General features: G+C 45.7%; 1 protein-coding gene across 3 annotated transcripts in view; it reads right to left on the minus strand.

The window, feature by feature from the left end:
• The window catches only part of ELOVL5 (ELOVL fatty acid elongase 5), a 38,746-nt gene extending 22,612 nt beyond the window's left edge, over positions 1 to 16,134 (minus strand). The window contains exon 1 of one of the 3 annotated variants that reach the window (XM_075145203.1): positions 16,027 to 16,134. Coding sequence is in view for 2 of the 3 variants with exons in the window: in XM_075145200.1 (XP_075001301.1) it covers positions 13,561 to 13,600 (40 nt within the window). In the remaining variant the exon portion in view is untranslated. Of the gene's footprint in view, positions 1 to 388; positions 722 to 13,560; positions 15,348 to 16,026 lie in introns of those variants that run through there. The other 2 variants (XM_075145200.1, XM_075145201.1) reach the window with 2 other exon arrangements.

Consider the following 16,134-nt stretch of genomic DNA (forward strand, 5'->3'; position numbering starts at 1 on the left):
AGCACCGGCAATCAAAGCTGTCAACCATTTTCTGTCCATTTTCCAAAGCTGCCCAGTTTCTCCTTCCTATTCCCAAAGCCTTAACTGCCCCTTGCATGTATTCCCTTGGCCTTTCAACTTGCTGCCAACCCTGGATTCCCTTTTTTTTGCCCTTTTTGAATACCCTCTTAGGTCCCAAGCATGCTTAACGTTAGCAATAAAAAGGAGTTTGGAATAAATCATAGTCCATATTGATCTGAAAGTGCAAGTACATTTATTTTATGGGAAACCAGGGGAAGTATGAGTGCTGTGGATTTTGCACTTTAGTGTTGTTAAAAGGCATGAAACTATTTTTAAACTTTATTTTGCAACTGTATCTCTAGCAAAGCGATGCAGATTTTTGGCTCACCTTGCATCAGCAGCAAATCCTCCAGCCTGCTGCTGACTCACCAGGACCCACAGTCCGGGGCTTTCACCGGCAGCACCAGCATAAGGAAGTTTAGAAATAAATGATTTGTATAAAACTCAGGGAAGCGTAAAAAATGCAGGACAAAGGAGAGAAGCTAGTCTCAAACAGTTTAACCTCAACGGTATTTCAAAACATTGGAAAATGCAGGGGATAAAGGAAGACTTTAGCCAGTTAACTAGGGGGATGATTTCATGCCATTATTTTTCCTGTCATTCCACCCCCTCAAGTCCTTTAGTAATGATTACCTTCATACACAGTTGTGGTAATTAAAGTATTTTACAGAACAGAAACAAATACAAGAAAGGATACTGCAAAATGGAATAACTAACTGCGCTCAATACCCAATACCTCATTAAACCAGAATCTAATAATATTCAGGTAAGTGAGTTAAATCATAGGTCCTTGCAGTTTTATTCACATTTTCAGCAGATCTAAACTAGCTCAAGTTAGGATCTGAGCATCCTAGGATTAGGACATTCACATGCATTTCATCCCCTTGCAGTCAACAGCTCTTGCTGTGCCACGGGATAACTTCAGCCAGAGGGAAAACACCGAGGGCGATGGTCAAGCAGGAAGAGCAAGCTGCAAGCAACCACACAAATGCACCCATGGGAGTACTAACGATCAGAGGAAAATGGTACACCACCGCCTCTCCGTCCCAGAAGGATGCATCCAGCTACAAATAAGGTTCTCTCATGCTGCAAAGCCCCCCTTAGCAGCAGCAGATCTGGCATCCCTCAGTGCCACAATAAAACGCTTTTTGCAACAGCATGCATTTTTCCGGAATAAAATGTTCGAGGGGGTACCCTGTGCCCGGCCGCTGCGCCAATACCCCAGCACCGTGATACTGGAAACTTCCTCGCTGCTGCCAGCTTATAGCACGGTGCTGCTAGAGTAATAAAGTGCAGATTGCAAAAGTATTTACAGAAATAAAATAGGGAGGAAGAAAAAGCAAAGCATGCAGGTTTATTCAACTGCTGAGTTCGTAATAGCACGCAACTATAAAATGTGCAAGGACACTGCACAGACAACTCCCAGCTGGGGGTTAAAGAACTGGTTTGTTGTGGTTTTTTTTTTCTTTTCTTTTCTTTTGTTTTTTTTAAATGGGAAAGAAACAGAAGGGAGGATCTGTAGCAAACTAGGTTAGATGGAAACAGGGAGAATATGTACACAGTACAAGAGCTACAAGTTGACTTTTTGGCAAGGAAAGCCAAAGCACAGCATTTGCTATATAGCTTTGCTCCAAAGCCCTCCTCTCCAAGCAGTATGTGAGTGTTTATTAACAGCCACTGTTTTAATCTGAAGCTCCCTCTTTTTTCAAAAGCTGTGCTGCTATTGCAATTGCGAAAATATTGCTGGCTGTGGCTCACAATGGCAAATTACCCAAAGGAATCCCAGGAAGCTAAAGAGAGCGAGCTGAGAAGATGAAGGAGTCAAGAGCTAAGTCCAGAGGGCCATAAGGACTTCAGCTTTCATTTCGGGTCTCCTTTCTCTTATTCAAGTGCCACCTGCAAGAAGGTCTGAAAAACTCCTCTTCTCCCCTTTAATAAAGGGACTCCTATAATCTCTGTTTGTGCGCTTCGCTCAAACCAACTTTTTACTTCCACAGGAGAAAAATAAAGGTACAGTCCCCAAAGCATATTTTAATGAGACTTCTTGGTCAAAAGGCTGCATTTTCTAACAACAGAGCTGATGAGACCGCAGCCAACAGGTCCAAAGGACAGAGAAGCCCAGTCTTGCATGACCATTACTAGCAGCAGAGTTCAAGAGCACTGTGTAGCTTCAAGATAGTAAGCTTCAATTTACTTTTTTGGTTTTTAAATGCCCACATCTCATAATTGCATACTAAAATTTAAAAAGCAAGAAGTAGGAAAAAAAAACCAGTTACAAGTGGGGCTATCCTCCCACGCGAACCCTCCTTTCCTCCAACACCCGCAGCAGCGGCACTGAGTCTGAGCACCGAGAGAGCATCCGCCTGCCCCTTCCCACTGCCAAAACACTGCTGCGCAGAGGTCTGAACCCAGGGGACATCTCCAGAATAAAACTTAAAGTATAGGACAGATCTATAATTCTTGGCTGTCTTCTTTGCATTTATTAGCTTGACATATGAAAGCTTGCCACCTGACCCATGAAAGCACCTGCAATTCTCCTGCACATGTGAAACACCGTACAAAACAAGAAATGGCTGTGCAGCTACCCCGTAAACAAGGTTTAGCTATAAAAAGGTTATCTGGGGTTCACACGCTGACTAGATACAGTGATCCAATAAAAAGTTGAGAAATTAGAGGAAGATCATGAAAGCTGAGGGTGACAGTCACAAAGGTAATGCTACACCATGCAACACTGGCTAATACAGGGATAACAGCGCACGCAAAATCTGAATGAAGATGCCCTGCTAAGATGTGTAGCTACAACCCCTGTGTTCAAATGGGTAAACGGTATCTTTTGGAGGACCACTTGTGTTTGGGAAACCAGATCGCACAGAAAAAGCACGCAAACAAGTCACCCTTAGGCAAGTTACAGCATGTTAAGTATTTATTTGTGTGCTTACTTTTATTTCCAATGAGCGTGGGATAGCACCTGAAGTGCTAGGGGAGAAGTGAAATTCCCTGGTGGGCCCTAACGCACGAAAAATACATGTAATACACTGAATTAGTTACATTCCTCAATAAAAGTGAAGTGAATTTCTACACTTTAACCTAAAGGAAGAAAGGATGCATACTGACACTGTAAATGCACACCACGGCTTGCCTTGCTGCTGTTTCTTCATATGGCCAGCCACACTACAAGTCGTCAATCTTAAAACCTTTCGATTTTCCTAGTGTATTCCCTTGAGACATGAGTTAATGCTGTATGGCTGCAGCTGCACCAATACTTGGTGCCTTCATTTTAAGATGCTAAACATCATGCCAGACAGTACAACCATACATAATGAACAGTACTAACAAAAAAAAGTCAGGAAAGTACGAATGACAGCTGGCTTTAAATAGAATATGGTACCAAAAATGTTCCTTTTCCCACCATTCCGAGAATTAAAAGAAAAGAAGAAAAAGAATGACTCCAGGGACAACTGTTATGCCATGGCATCGTGCTGCTCAGGACAAAACCCTGCTGCTAGGCGCCCTGTTAAACCCCCGCCTTCAAAACAGGACAAAAATAATAGGCTCATCATTCAGAAAAGCAACCGCCTTTGACGATCTAATCTCCTTTCCAAATGATAAAGGAGTTAACACTATGTAAGGCAAGATTTTGACCTTGTTTTCTTCCCGCCCAGGACTGACAAGGAGTATTGAGAGTGAAGACCACATGTCCTGGTAGAGGGGCAGAAGATGATGAGACAGGAGATTTCTTACAGATGCATCAGTCGGATCATTCCCTCCCTTTCCCTTCTTGTACAACACTTAGCACATCTGTAAACCAAGTGTTGCCAAAACGACGCAGCCAGCTGATGGCATTTCTGTTACAGAAGCTCAGGGCTGAAAAGCCTGGTGGGTCCTGAGGAGCTGAACATCCTTGCCTGCACCAGACCTGTGCCAAACCAACCGCTGCCGAGAACCAGCAAGTTTCAGGGTACCGAATCATCGCTGTAACAAGGGCTCCTGAAAACGATGACTGACTCCTAGAGTGGTTAGAAAAGAAAGCATTTCTACCTGTACGTTTCCTTGGTTTGATGGTGGCAGCACTTTCCTAAATGTCACTTCATCAGAAGACCCTGCTCCAGGAGGCAATTACTGCAATTTCTTTTGTTTTGAGGGAGAAAGACCAACCAATCATTTAAAAGGAAATACTGTAGTGGTAAAGCTTGGTGTGATCTTATCACTGACTCTTTCAATGAACTTTAAATAGACTACTGGAGGGAAAAAACCCACACTGTCCACACATCTGGCAACTGCCAAGTTGTTTTCTACAAGCTCATAATATAAAAAATTCAGGCACCTGCAGAAGTCACATAGGGAATTCCAGCAAAATAAGTCTGTTTCCTCCAAAGTTTAGCCACTCTTTTTTTTTCAATAGAAGATAACAAATTCCTGGTGCAGTGGAAATCCCACTGCCGTTAAAACCTGTTCCAGCGAAGAACCCAGCTGGACTGAACCCCCAGCTTTAGTGCCAAGGTGCAGAAGGTTTTATTACCTTTGCTTCACACTTTTAAAAACACCAGAGCAAAGGCAGGGTCAGTACTGTAATTCGCTGTAATATATCTGCTTTAAATACAAGGACAAACCAACACCCACACGAGCAGAGGGCAAGAATTTTCCTTCCCCACCCTGCAGCTATCCCGTCCTCCACAGGGCAGCAGTCCCCTGGAGAGGGGGTACCAGATGGGCCTCCTCTGCCTCGCCACTTGTGCAAAGTCTCTCTCGAACAATGTCTTCGGCAACGTACTCCTTCCTAAAGATGAGAAGCTCTCCTCCATACAGACATTTTTCCTGCTCACGCCTGTTTCGGTGCCGGCTCATACCCACCTGTAACCCTCAGGCTGACACCCACTGCACCGCCTTACCCTCACTTCAACTCCTCCATTCAGCCAGGTCCATAGCTGTAAAACCATACCCGGGGCGTGCGGGGTGACCAGGAGCAACCAAGAACAGGTTTGAGGCTGCTGCAAGGGGTGCTTTCATTCCTTCCCTCCCCTCCACCCTGCCCGGGTGGAGAGAAGCAGGGGGAAATTGAGGTAGCCCCAAAAAACCAACCAAGCCAGGAGATCAGCTTTCAGCCGGGTCCATCCCACCACCGGATTTACTGCAGGAGAAGCACCAGCATGAGGCAGGCGTGTGGGTGACAAAGAGGTCTTGCCTGACTGAAGCTGAGCAAAGCATTGCATCTGGCAAGAAACCAAGACCAAGCAAAAAGAAAGGTAAATAGAACAGACAGACAAAAAGAAAGATGCGGAATTTGTAAAGTAGAATTCTAAAACACTCTTAAGAGCAGGCCAAAATAAAATGCATTGCACACACATCATTTTACATGTAGGAATGGTTCTAGTGAGAAGTGCAACAATTCCAGAAAAAAAGAAAATGTGAAACAAGAGAAGGTCATACAGGATATGTTAATGTCACGCAGAGCTAACTGACAGAAATCTCTTAAATATAATCATAACAGCATGAACTGACAGATTATTGCAGTGTAAAAAGCAAACAACAAAAAAACCTGAAATGTTCAGAATACCAAGGAGACAGATTTTAAGATGCGTTGCTATGTTTCTGTCTTGCTATGAAAACCGCAGGACTAAGGGTGGTCTCAAGGCAGGTCAGATGTGAGAGGGCAGGACTCGAAGGGAAGGGGAGAATGTTAACCATCGAGAGACCCAACAGACGGAGTTCTTCCAAAAAAAGGCAACTTGAATGTTTTATTCAATCTAAACACAGCAAAAGTATTCCGATAGAAACAGAGCTAATGAAAAGAAATATACAGAAAAAGATTGAAATAAAAAGCTAAACAGATGGTGAATATGACCAAAAACTCTTACTACACACTGGTCAGCCTGCAGCTGAGGACCTTGAGGACAAAGGGGAAGTATCCCCTTTAATTCTCAGCCTTAAAGCATGTTATACTGTAAGAAACGATAATCAACAACCTTACTAGTGATTTGAGACACACCTTAAGTGCAGTAGCCTACGACTAAATTTCAATGGGAAGTTTGATTTTCTGATAATACCAAACATTTTTCACTTGATGCCCAAAGCTTATAATTAAATTCGTTGTATGAGAAAAACACATTGCTAGATAATTAGAAAGTGATTTACACATGGAAATAAAACTTTCTCCTTTACTACGCTGCTTGCAGCAAAGTGAAAACCTAACTTACAGTGTATTTTGTAAGCGCTCATATTTTGCCAGGAGTGAAAGATAGGAAAGAATTAAGTTGCGTTTCATCAGCCACACTCGTAAAGCAACTCTTTAAACTCTGGGCAAAAGACAAGGTCTTTAGCCTCTATAGTAAAACTCTGTGTACATCTATTATACAGATGGCAACATATTAAAAATTGCTCAGCAGGTAAACCCAAACCTTTATGTTCTGAGTGCACTTATTTCATATATGTTTTGTACTATTCTGTGTAGGATACAGAATAGTGCTTCAGGCAATGAAATTGCTTATTCATGTTGGCAGCTCTCTGAAAGTTTCCCCCTCCAGAACCTTGCCACCACCTGGCTCTATTTTTACTGCATGCTAAAACCAAAACATGCTTTTGTGCAAAAAACTCTTTCATGAACCAATTTTTCAAATACCAAAAGACAATTCCAGTGGTTGGAGGCTATTTTTCCACAATGTTTTTATCTCCCTGGAATACAAGCCCTCCACACAGATGTGTCATCTCTAAAATAAACAGCAGCAAAGGAACTCTTCATTTAAATTGACCTGTTATTCTGGACCAGGGAAGCTAAATGCTCAAGTTCATGGCCTCACGCAGGAACTGGTATGTGGTGGAGGAACAGAGAAAGGGAAAAAAAAAAAAAAAAACAACAAACAGATTTGGTTAATATTCTGCTCTCACGTTAATGACTGACAGCTGAGGTGGGAATTTGGTAGGGGTCTTGGCAGAGCGATGCTGCTGAAAGGAGGGACGTGTCAGGGCCGCCGATGGCCCATTAGGGCTCCTTCATCAGTTCAGCCCAAAGCCCAGCCCTGCTCCTCTGTTCTGCAAAATAACCTCCCAGGGCATCAAGTGAATAAGCTTTTAAAAGGCAAAGCCTGAAAAATAGATACAGAGAGAAATATGAAAGTGAGAAAAGGAGCAGCAAGGAAAAACGAAGGGGGGAGAGGGGTGGAAAACCCCTTAACTTCACTGCTAAGTTCCTTCACGTGTGCAATTGGCAATTCACTTACAGTCCCTGTCACTGTAGGTTCAAAGACAGTCACCTCCTCCCAAGGCCATACATCTCTCCTTCGGAGGCAACACAGCACTAAAGGATGTAAAGCACTCACTCTGAGACGATCATTTTTCATACACTGTAAATGGTGGTTAAAACCTGGTGACATCCCCGTGTTCTTACCAAGTGCGTCCTTCAGGACTCAAATCTGTATTTTAACAGCTTCCTAAATGTGTATTTTAAGACACAAAGTCAATCCCCATAAATGCTTAGAAAACTGAACTGTGCTATATGCAACCAATACCCGTGTTGGTGCATCATTTGAGCCCGACGTGTTTTGTGAAACCAAGAAGTATTCAGTCTGCACTGAACTGGAAATTCATGATAGCTCTGCAGTTGCTCAACTAGAGTTTAGATTTGAATATCTTACCTAAACGAGCTCTGCACTGAATTTAGAAGGAACGAGCCAATTAGATGGACTTCAGAAAATGAGAGAAAAACCTTTGAAAACAACATTAGCAGTCCCTTCCTGTACCTTAATGCAACCACTTAGCAGTGGTGATAGAACAAGAAATCAATATAAAGAAGTACCAAAGGATGTTATTTTTGTTCTGCAAAGCATGGCCAGACTCACAGCCTGCTTTTGCTTGCTTCAAAGGGAGATGATGATGGTTTTGAAAGGGCAGAAGGAAGGGTAGGGAAGTTAGAGGTTCTGGGAACCTGTCAAGTAAAAGCGGAGGACTGAGTGTTGCCTCTGGAGAATTACTCGGGAACCTGATGAAGGCTGCAAAACCAGAGGACAGAGTTACAACCATTTAGACTCTCACGACAAGTGGTCCGACACCATCATTGGCTCCAAAAATGGCTTACACCCATGCACAATTTTTATCTATAAGTACAGGCAGCAGCAGCAGCTCATGCGTTAGCAGGGCAATGATCTACACTGAAACACGGTGGCCCTTCTGTAACTGCCTGTACTACTATTATTTTTTCTCCTCATTTTTAACTGAGCAGGCAAGGCTTGCCAATGCAGTACTCCTTACTGACTTGCTTAGTGCCATCTCTCTCCATCTCTATGCAACGGGTCTGGCACCCTATATATTGCTGGTGTTCCCTCGCATTTGTTTTTTCCTCTAGCCCTTACAATGCATTTTAACCTCTTACAGAAGGTGATGGGAACACCCACCCAAAGTTTCCCAGCCGATGGTCGAGTCTGGCGGCCGGGGCTGGACAAGCCCAGCCACCTCTGCCATAGCTGGAGCAAACGAGAGGCTGCAGAGGTGACCGGGGTGTAAGCTGCGCCTTCTGGGTGGCACGCAAGTCAGAATTCAATAAAATATGAAAAAACCTGCTCAAATCTTTTGCGAGAAGCTTTTTCTGCTCAGGCCTGTTAAGGAGGCAGAGAAAAATCCGTAAGTAACCAGGCCTGCTGGACTAGCAGCTTATTTTCTGTCACTATATCACATACGTTAATAAAAAAAGAAAACTCTGAACTGCGTTACAAGGGCAGGTATTTTCCCCATTAATGAGGCTTCATGCATGCAGTAAGTCAAGCTCACAAGACTAATGTAAAGCTTAACAACACACCGAAAGGCGACTGTACACGAGTGAACGAAGGGACAAATATATGATACAAGGGATAAATGCATGACCCTAATTTAGGACAAACAGCTGAGAGCTTGCACCCGTTCACGGGGTCTGCGATCAGCTAAGAGCAACCTCTCCATGCCAGTACTGCAGAAGAGAAATGAACCTCCAATCAAACATTCACCATAAGCATCTGCTACCCTGCAATCCACATAAGCATATAGGTAAAAATGCAAGCACAACTAACTATCATTGTGTCCTTCAAAGCCAAATCCAGATTCCTGCGTCTCTGCCAACATTGTCCTGCAGCTACCATGTGAGGTCTTGCTCAAAAGCATGCGAGCAGCCACGTGAATGAACCGAACATGTAGATGCTTTTCAGTAAGTACATGTGCTGTGCACCCAAACTAGCATGCCATTTGAACTTCAGCACGCAAAAAGGTTTCTCGAGTTTCTTTTTCTAAAGGGCAGGGCGATGTTAACCATTGGAGAACGCCATCCTCCTAACCCGTTAAAGGATTTCTTTTGCTCATTTCTAAGAGCTTCAAGACCTGATTTGATCTTCAAGACCTCTATCTGAATACGGATGCCGTGGTTTTAACTCATCAGAGGCAGAGGAGCTCCTCCACCAAGCTGCGGTCTGCTCCAAACCCACAACCATATGGCATCTAAGGGAAGAAGGCATTTTCCTGTAACTAGCACTTGCTAGGGGCTCCTTAGCCACCAAGGGCACAGCAGAAACACTGCTTTAATCAGAAATGCTTCCCAACAAGTTTGTAACAGCATTAAGTAAAGGAGGGGAAAAAAAAAAAGAAAAAAGAAAAAAGAGCAAAACAGGCAGCAATGCAAACTTGCATGCCTATGAATTAATTAGCTAAACATACGGCCTAAAACCATAAGATACTTTGAGGTGTATTCAATTTAATACGCTAAACCACATTATTCTGAAAATTAATACTTGTTAGTTTTCGTCTAAGACTGGTAACATCCTTAAGAACCGTGACACCAACAGAAACATCCATCAGCACGCATATGCCTTAAAAGCTGGAGTGTTACTTGAAATCAAGACTATGTCCTTTTTGAAATCAAGTCTACATTTTACAGCAGAGAGCCTGAACTGGCGCATAGGAAGAAAGCAATTACCCTCCAGTCACAGCAAAGACAGCCGGCAAAAAGAGAAACAGTTTTCTCAAGGTCACAGAGGGAGAGGAGCGCTTCCAAGCGATAACAGACGAGGAATAGTCACTTTGTTCAAATCACTGACCCAGTGCCTCAAAGGACAGGGCTATGCAGGGATCAAAGAGCAGGGCAGAATTTGAAAATGCAGGAAAAAAAGGTTTATTCCACATTTGTTGTAGCTTTGCACAAGCCAGTTTTGTCTCCTGTAAATGTTAGTGCAAGTCAGCACGTTTAGTCATTACCCAAAGCATCTCACTTGGCATCAGTATGAAGCTTTGACACAGAGGTCAATTAAATCCAGACAACTTTAGCATAAATACAAGTTCACGGAAGATTTTTGTATTTCTACCTGCTCAGTATTTCATTGGTCATCAACACAGCTATTATTAATGAAGCACAACCTCTACAGCTAATAATGCTTTAATAAGGGCATGCAAAATACCCAGATGCAATGGGATGCTGAGACCAACTCTCAATTCGCAGCACTGAGTTCAGCATAAGTAGCGTGATTCATTTGTTCTTGGAGAAGTGACAATTACACTTAGCAGCATGCATCTGTAAAATCTCTACACCTGGTAAAGGAATTTGTTAGACTGCCATTGTGTTTTCTAAATGCTTGATGCTTTGTGTTTCATATGAGTCAACCATTTCGTTGAGGAAATTCAATAATTCTCCAATGCATCGAACACAGCAGGAAAGTATTTACCGACCACATACTTTGGACAAGTTTGCTCTTGTGCTCTTATTTACCCTGTAAGATAATGTGCCCTACATGCCAAAACACAAAGAGAGAAACCAAGGCAATAAATTTTAGGAGATATTAATTTCATTAAACAGATCTAGGGAGAGCCACTGCATACACAGTCCGCAGCAACTCTACGAGTTATCTCCATAGTAAGATTGGAGACAGCATTTGATTTGTCAATCAAAAAAATTAACCCAGGTCATTGTTTGCAATATCTGTATCAAACAGAGATATAACCGCTGTTCTGTTGGATGCAGGGAACAGGCTTCGGTGCCCTCAGGAACCTAGATATAAATCACTTTTACTGATCAGCACTTAGGAACTCCAGTGATGTCAGCCTAAGCAATGCCCTCTTAACCATATTGCTGCAATGCCCAATTTAAACAGCCTTAGGAAAAGCCATAGCAAAGTAATTTGAACTAGAAATAAGTTTTTAAACAGAGTAACTTCTATGTAATTCATTGATTATCCTTTTGATTTGTCCTTTTGTGTGATCTTCCATCTAAGGGAAAAAGTGTTTCCAATGCTAGCATGCATAAACCATTTGGATTGCAGGAATCTTCTGCATTTTTAACACATTTAGGAATCACAAAACAAATTAGCAACTATATTGCGTATGACAAAACAGCTACAGATTACAAGGATTACTGTCAGTTTTGTGAAGTGATTGGACACACACAAAGAAGTGTGCTCCGACTGGCATGCAGTAAGCATCAGTTTCTTAAGTTTGCTATATAGTCAAACAGCTTTCAAAAGCTTATGTTGCGTACTGGAAGAACATCATTTTGTACATTGTAAAAAGAGGAAAACAAGAGCATTCCTGTGAGCTTAGGCCAACATAGGGAAAAGTATTCCTACATTTAAACAGCTTTATAGATCTCACCCCTACGAGACTAATTTCAGACACAGCAATGAAAGAAGGAAACCGAGATTGAGAGGACAAAATGAGCAAGTTGTTCAGTTACGCAGGGGATATTATAGCAAACAGCACCGTCCCCTATACATGCCTTCACGACCTATACAAAGAGGTACCAAATCTAAGTGGAGCTTTAGCAGCTTTGAACAGGCAACAGACTTTGCTTGTGGCCCATCTGAAGACAGCATTCCTCTCCTGGGAGGGAAAAAAAAACGCCAAAAAATAGTAAGTAGAAGTATTTGTGGCTCTGCTCCTCAGCAGTGAAAGAGCATCCCTGCCTCCGTGAGAAGTCAGAGAACAAACCCTCAATATACGGAATAAAAAAAAAAACACATTACCAAGAGCCCATTTGCTCCGAAAGGCTTTCCCAGTCCGAAGGAACCTCTCTGGCACGACCCATCCCAGGAGGCGACTCCGCGCAGGGCAGGGGAGCTCTGGCTTCTTGCTGCCGCGGCAGGAACCCCTGGCCAGGCAGCAAGCAGAGCGCTGCCTAAGCCATCTCCTGTGCTGGCAGCAAGGTGACGCCCGAAACGCCGCCAAGCCCACCCTCCTGCCCGATTGCTGCCCTGCACCTCCACACTGCTCCCACCCAGCCCGTCAGGCAGCAGCAGGCAGGAGCAAGAATGAACGCTCATCGGTGACACCCTTCTAGTGCTAGCTCCAAGAGGGACAGAGGGGACAACAGGACAGAGGCACAACACTGTTTTAACATGGGACTGTATGCAATTGGTGTTTCTCTCCCCAAGATTTGTCTCAGATGGGACGCAGACGGCGTTAATTGGGAGACTCGTTTCGTCCGCCTCGGAGCAAGGACTGGTGAGACCACTAGAAGACAGGCAGAAGACGAGCGTTTTAACCTTGTGAGCACCACCACCTTGGTCTGTACGAGTGGGTTTTTTTCTGAACTCAGCAGAAACAGAAGCGTTTGATGTTGCAATGTTTGCTGCCCAAAAAATGAGGAAGGTAAAGGAATGAGGTCAGCTCAGTACTTGAGAGCGTTTAACCAATTACCAGTTGAACATCACTTACAAGGAATATGCTCCCCAAGGGGCAGCTCTGGATCGCTCTCAGTGCTGGGCTTTCCACCTGTGGCTGCTGGACTTGAGCACCAGGTCAGCCTGAAATCCTAAAATATGGTCAGTGCCACCATCGTTCCAAAAATCTGAATCTTCAAACATATTTCCAAAAATCTGCTGTTAGCGAGTCACAAAAGAACGAGCAATTAAAGGTGCTGCCCAGAGGCCTGACAGATTTATGGTATTATTTCCAATTTACATTTTTTTTGCTCCAATAATTGTATCTTCTCTAAGTTAATTCCTCTTGTAAATAACACAAAACAAAAGTCAGCAGGGAAAGAAGAGATCAGACCAGAGAATTCAAAATATTTTATTTCAGCTCTGGCTGTACTAAAGGCAAGGAATGCAACAAGAAAAATTCTTGCTGAGAAATGTAAAGACAACATCAACTTACTAAAAATACTGCAATAAGTATACCCAGAGACTGGTCAGACAGCACATAAATTAAGTATCCTTAATGATGCTACATTTATGTACCACATATGCACGAGTTTTAGTCAAAGATACTTCATTTGATCAGCTGCTGGTATGTAGAAGATACTAAACCACACAAAGTGCAATTGCTTTTTAAAAAGCACAGTGAGGCGAACAGACCAACAGCCAGACTCTTCCCCAGTTTGCAAGACAAAGCTCCATGGCATATTAATTTCACTGCTGCTCTCTCTGGTTGCATTTGAATGCTAAAATACAGGAGACTTAAATTAGATCACTTACGATAAATTCACTTAGCTACTTATGGATAAAAAACACAAAGAAGTCCTTAAGGGCTTCCAACGTGCATTACATATGTAATGTGTACCTTGTAACAAATTCAGTAAAATCCAGCAAAATTCTGGCATGTCTTTTAGTGTCCTTGACCCATGTCAGCTGGCAACAGTGTCTTCAAGGGCAAACCCACTCTTAACTTCAGCAAACTCAGCACAGCGGTCCCTTTCATCTGCTCCTCAGTTCATGTAAAGCTGGAAAGCGATCTCCACCCAGCTGACCCCAGCCATCTCCAGGCACCGCGAGTTTTCAAGGGAAATCCTCACTCTGTGCGTGCAAGCACAGCTCCCCCCAGGCAGAGTACGTGCCTTGGCTACTCGCTGCTCTGAGAACAGATTAAGCCTAGTGCACCCCAAACACATGAATACTTTTATAAGAAACTCCAACTTTCGTTGCTATACAGCATCAGATGATCATGCGTGCCACAGGCTTACTCTCCCTGACACAGCTTCAACTTCTGTTAGCAGTGGTGAGGATACACCAATATTTATCTCCAGCTATGGAGCTTTCTAACAGCAGAGAAAAATCTCAGGCTGCGACTGCACTGAAGGAACGAGGACAGCTTAGAGTGAAATATCAGAGTTATATCGCAAAACTCTTCAGTGTTATTCACGAGTTCATATTAAAAATAAATAAATCCCCTCCCTCTACGTTAGCAGCTTAATACTGATGCAGCAACACCGTTAGCCCGCATCTACAAAAACTTCACAGCTGCAAAACCCTCCAACCAGCCGGGGCCGCCACCAATAATTTAAGCCGATCGCTTACGGCAGGCCGGCAGCTGCCAGGTCCTGGCGGAGAGCTGCTCTTGCAGATAACCTCACCCTGGAAGCAACCTGGCCCAAAAACTCCGGCGAAAGGCTGTGCCACTGCCAGAGATGCCTGCACATTTGCCCTCCTTTGGTTTCAGCTGCAGGGTGTGTTTCCTTTTGCACAGAGCGGTTTCGGAGACTTCCTGATCGGAAGCATCCTAACTGCAGCCGTGACCCTGCCTTGTTTTCCTCGCCATCGCTAGCACCCGGCTGAGCTCTTTGCTTGCATTTTTTGCCACGGTCCTGCGTCCTCTGCCACGGTACCGAATCCCACAGCCCCAGAGATTGCCCAAAGCACTGAGAATACAAATTAGCCGTACAGGACACTGCCGTTCAACCGTAGCTGTGACACCGAGCAGGCAGTACACCCAGCTGCCGGAGGGAGAAACGCCTCTTGTCATTTGCCCGGAGCCCTTCTTGCTGAGCAAGCCAAGGTGTTACTGTTCCTGCTCAGGTCTGCAAAACTGGCCTTTTGTCTGCAGATTCAGAGCGCGGATCGGTGCTGGAAAGCTCTCTGGAGCGGGATCTCAGCTGCTGTGTCCCTGGGAGGCGAGGGGGAGGAGAGCAGAAAAGCAGCCAGAGCAGACAGGGAGGGAGAAAACACTTAAATCGCCCAGGATGATACTCCGCATAACCCCTGGCGTTGCCAAGTTCTAATGCTGCTGATGCCCGAGGGTTTCCAGGAGATGGAAGAGATAAAAGCAAAGTCATAAAGTTTTTAAGAAAGTCCCTGCATACGCGTCCGACATACTGACACATTTCTATCGCATGCCCTTCCTTTTCTACTTATTTCCTAATGCTTGTACACTTTAAACATTTAGATTTTAAAACGGGTAGGCTCCTTTTAGAAGCACTGCACATCTCCACGGCGCTAGTTCAATGTGGCGCCTGCCCTGTCCCACGGACAAACCCGGGAATTACCGTACCAGGGGCTCCCTTTCTAACCCAGTAACGCGGTCAGGGGCGGTGCGCAAGATTATGGGCTCAGGGAAGAAGAAAAAGAAGAAGTCTTCCCTTCCGAGCCCGACAAGACCTTCCGCTGACACCAGCCCCCTCCTGGAGGCTGTTCGCGCCCGGCCCCCGGCAGCCCCGCTCGCCCGGCCCAGCATCGCCGTCAGCGGCGCCGGGCGCGCAGCCCGCTCGCCGAGCACACCGCGGGGGAACAAACGGGCCGGGGTTTCTTGTCTGGAGCCCTCCCCGACCTCCCCGGGGAGGCAGCGCACGGCCCAGGGCCGCTTCCTCGCCGTTAAACGCAGCCGGGGGGGGGTTCCCCCCTTCCCGCCCGACCCTGTGCCCCGCCACGGCGGAAGGCGCCGCCGCCGCCCGGGGATGCAGTAGCCATGGCAATGCGAGATTGCATCATGCTCTTGACTAACTGCACCGGGAAAAGGCGCTCCCGGCGAAAACCCCGGCCCTTCCGTCGCCCCGTCCCGTCCCGTCCTGTCCCCTCCCTCCCCCGGCCCGCCCGCCCGCCCGCCGCTGCCCCGCCGCTCGCCGAGCCCGCCTTCCGCCCTGCCACCACCGCTGCCGCCGCACTTGTTGCGCGCCCCGCGGAGCGGCGCCCCCCGCCCGACGCGGTCCCCATCCGGTACCCGCCCCCCTCCTCCGGGCCCGGGCAGCCGCGCCGCATCCCGCCGCCGGGCGGGGAGCCCCGGCGCTGCCCTCCCGCCCGGGGGACGCGGCCCTACCTGGCGGCGTGCGGCGGCGGCGCTGGGGGCGGCGGGCGGGCAGGCGGCGGGAGGGCACCGGCCGGCTCTGTCACGCTGCGGAGCCGCGGGGGCGGGGCCGGGGCGGGG

Source organism: Calonectris borealis, chromosome 3, assembly GCF_964195595.1.
Source record: "Calonectris borealis chromosome 3, bCalBor7.hap1.2, whole genome shotgun sequence".
NCBI classification, from domain to species: domain Eukaryota; kingdom Metazoa; phylum Chordata; class Aves; order Procellariiformes; family Procellariidae; genus Calonectris; species Calonectris borealis.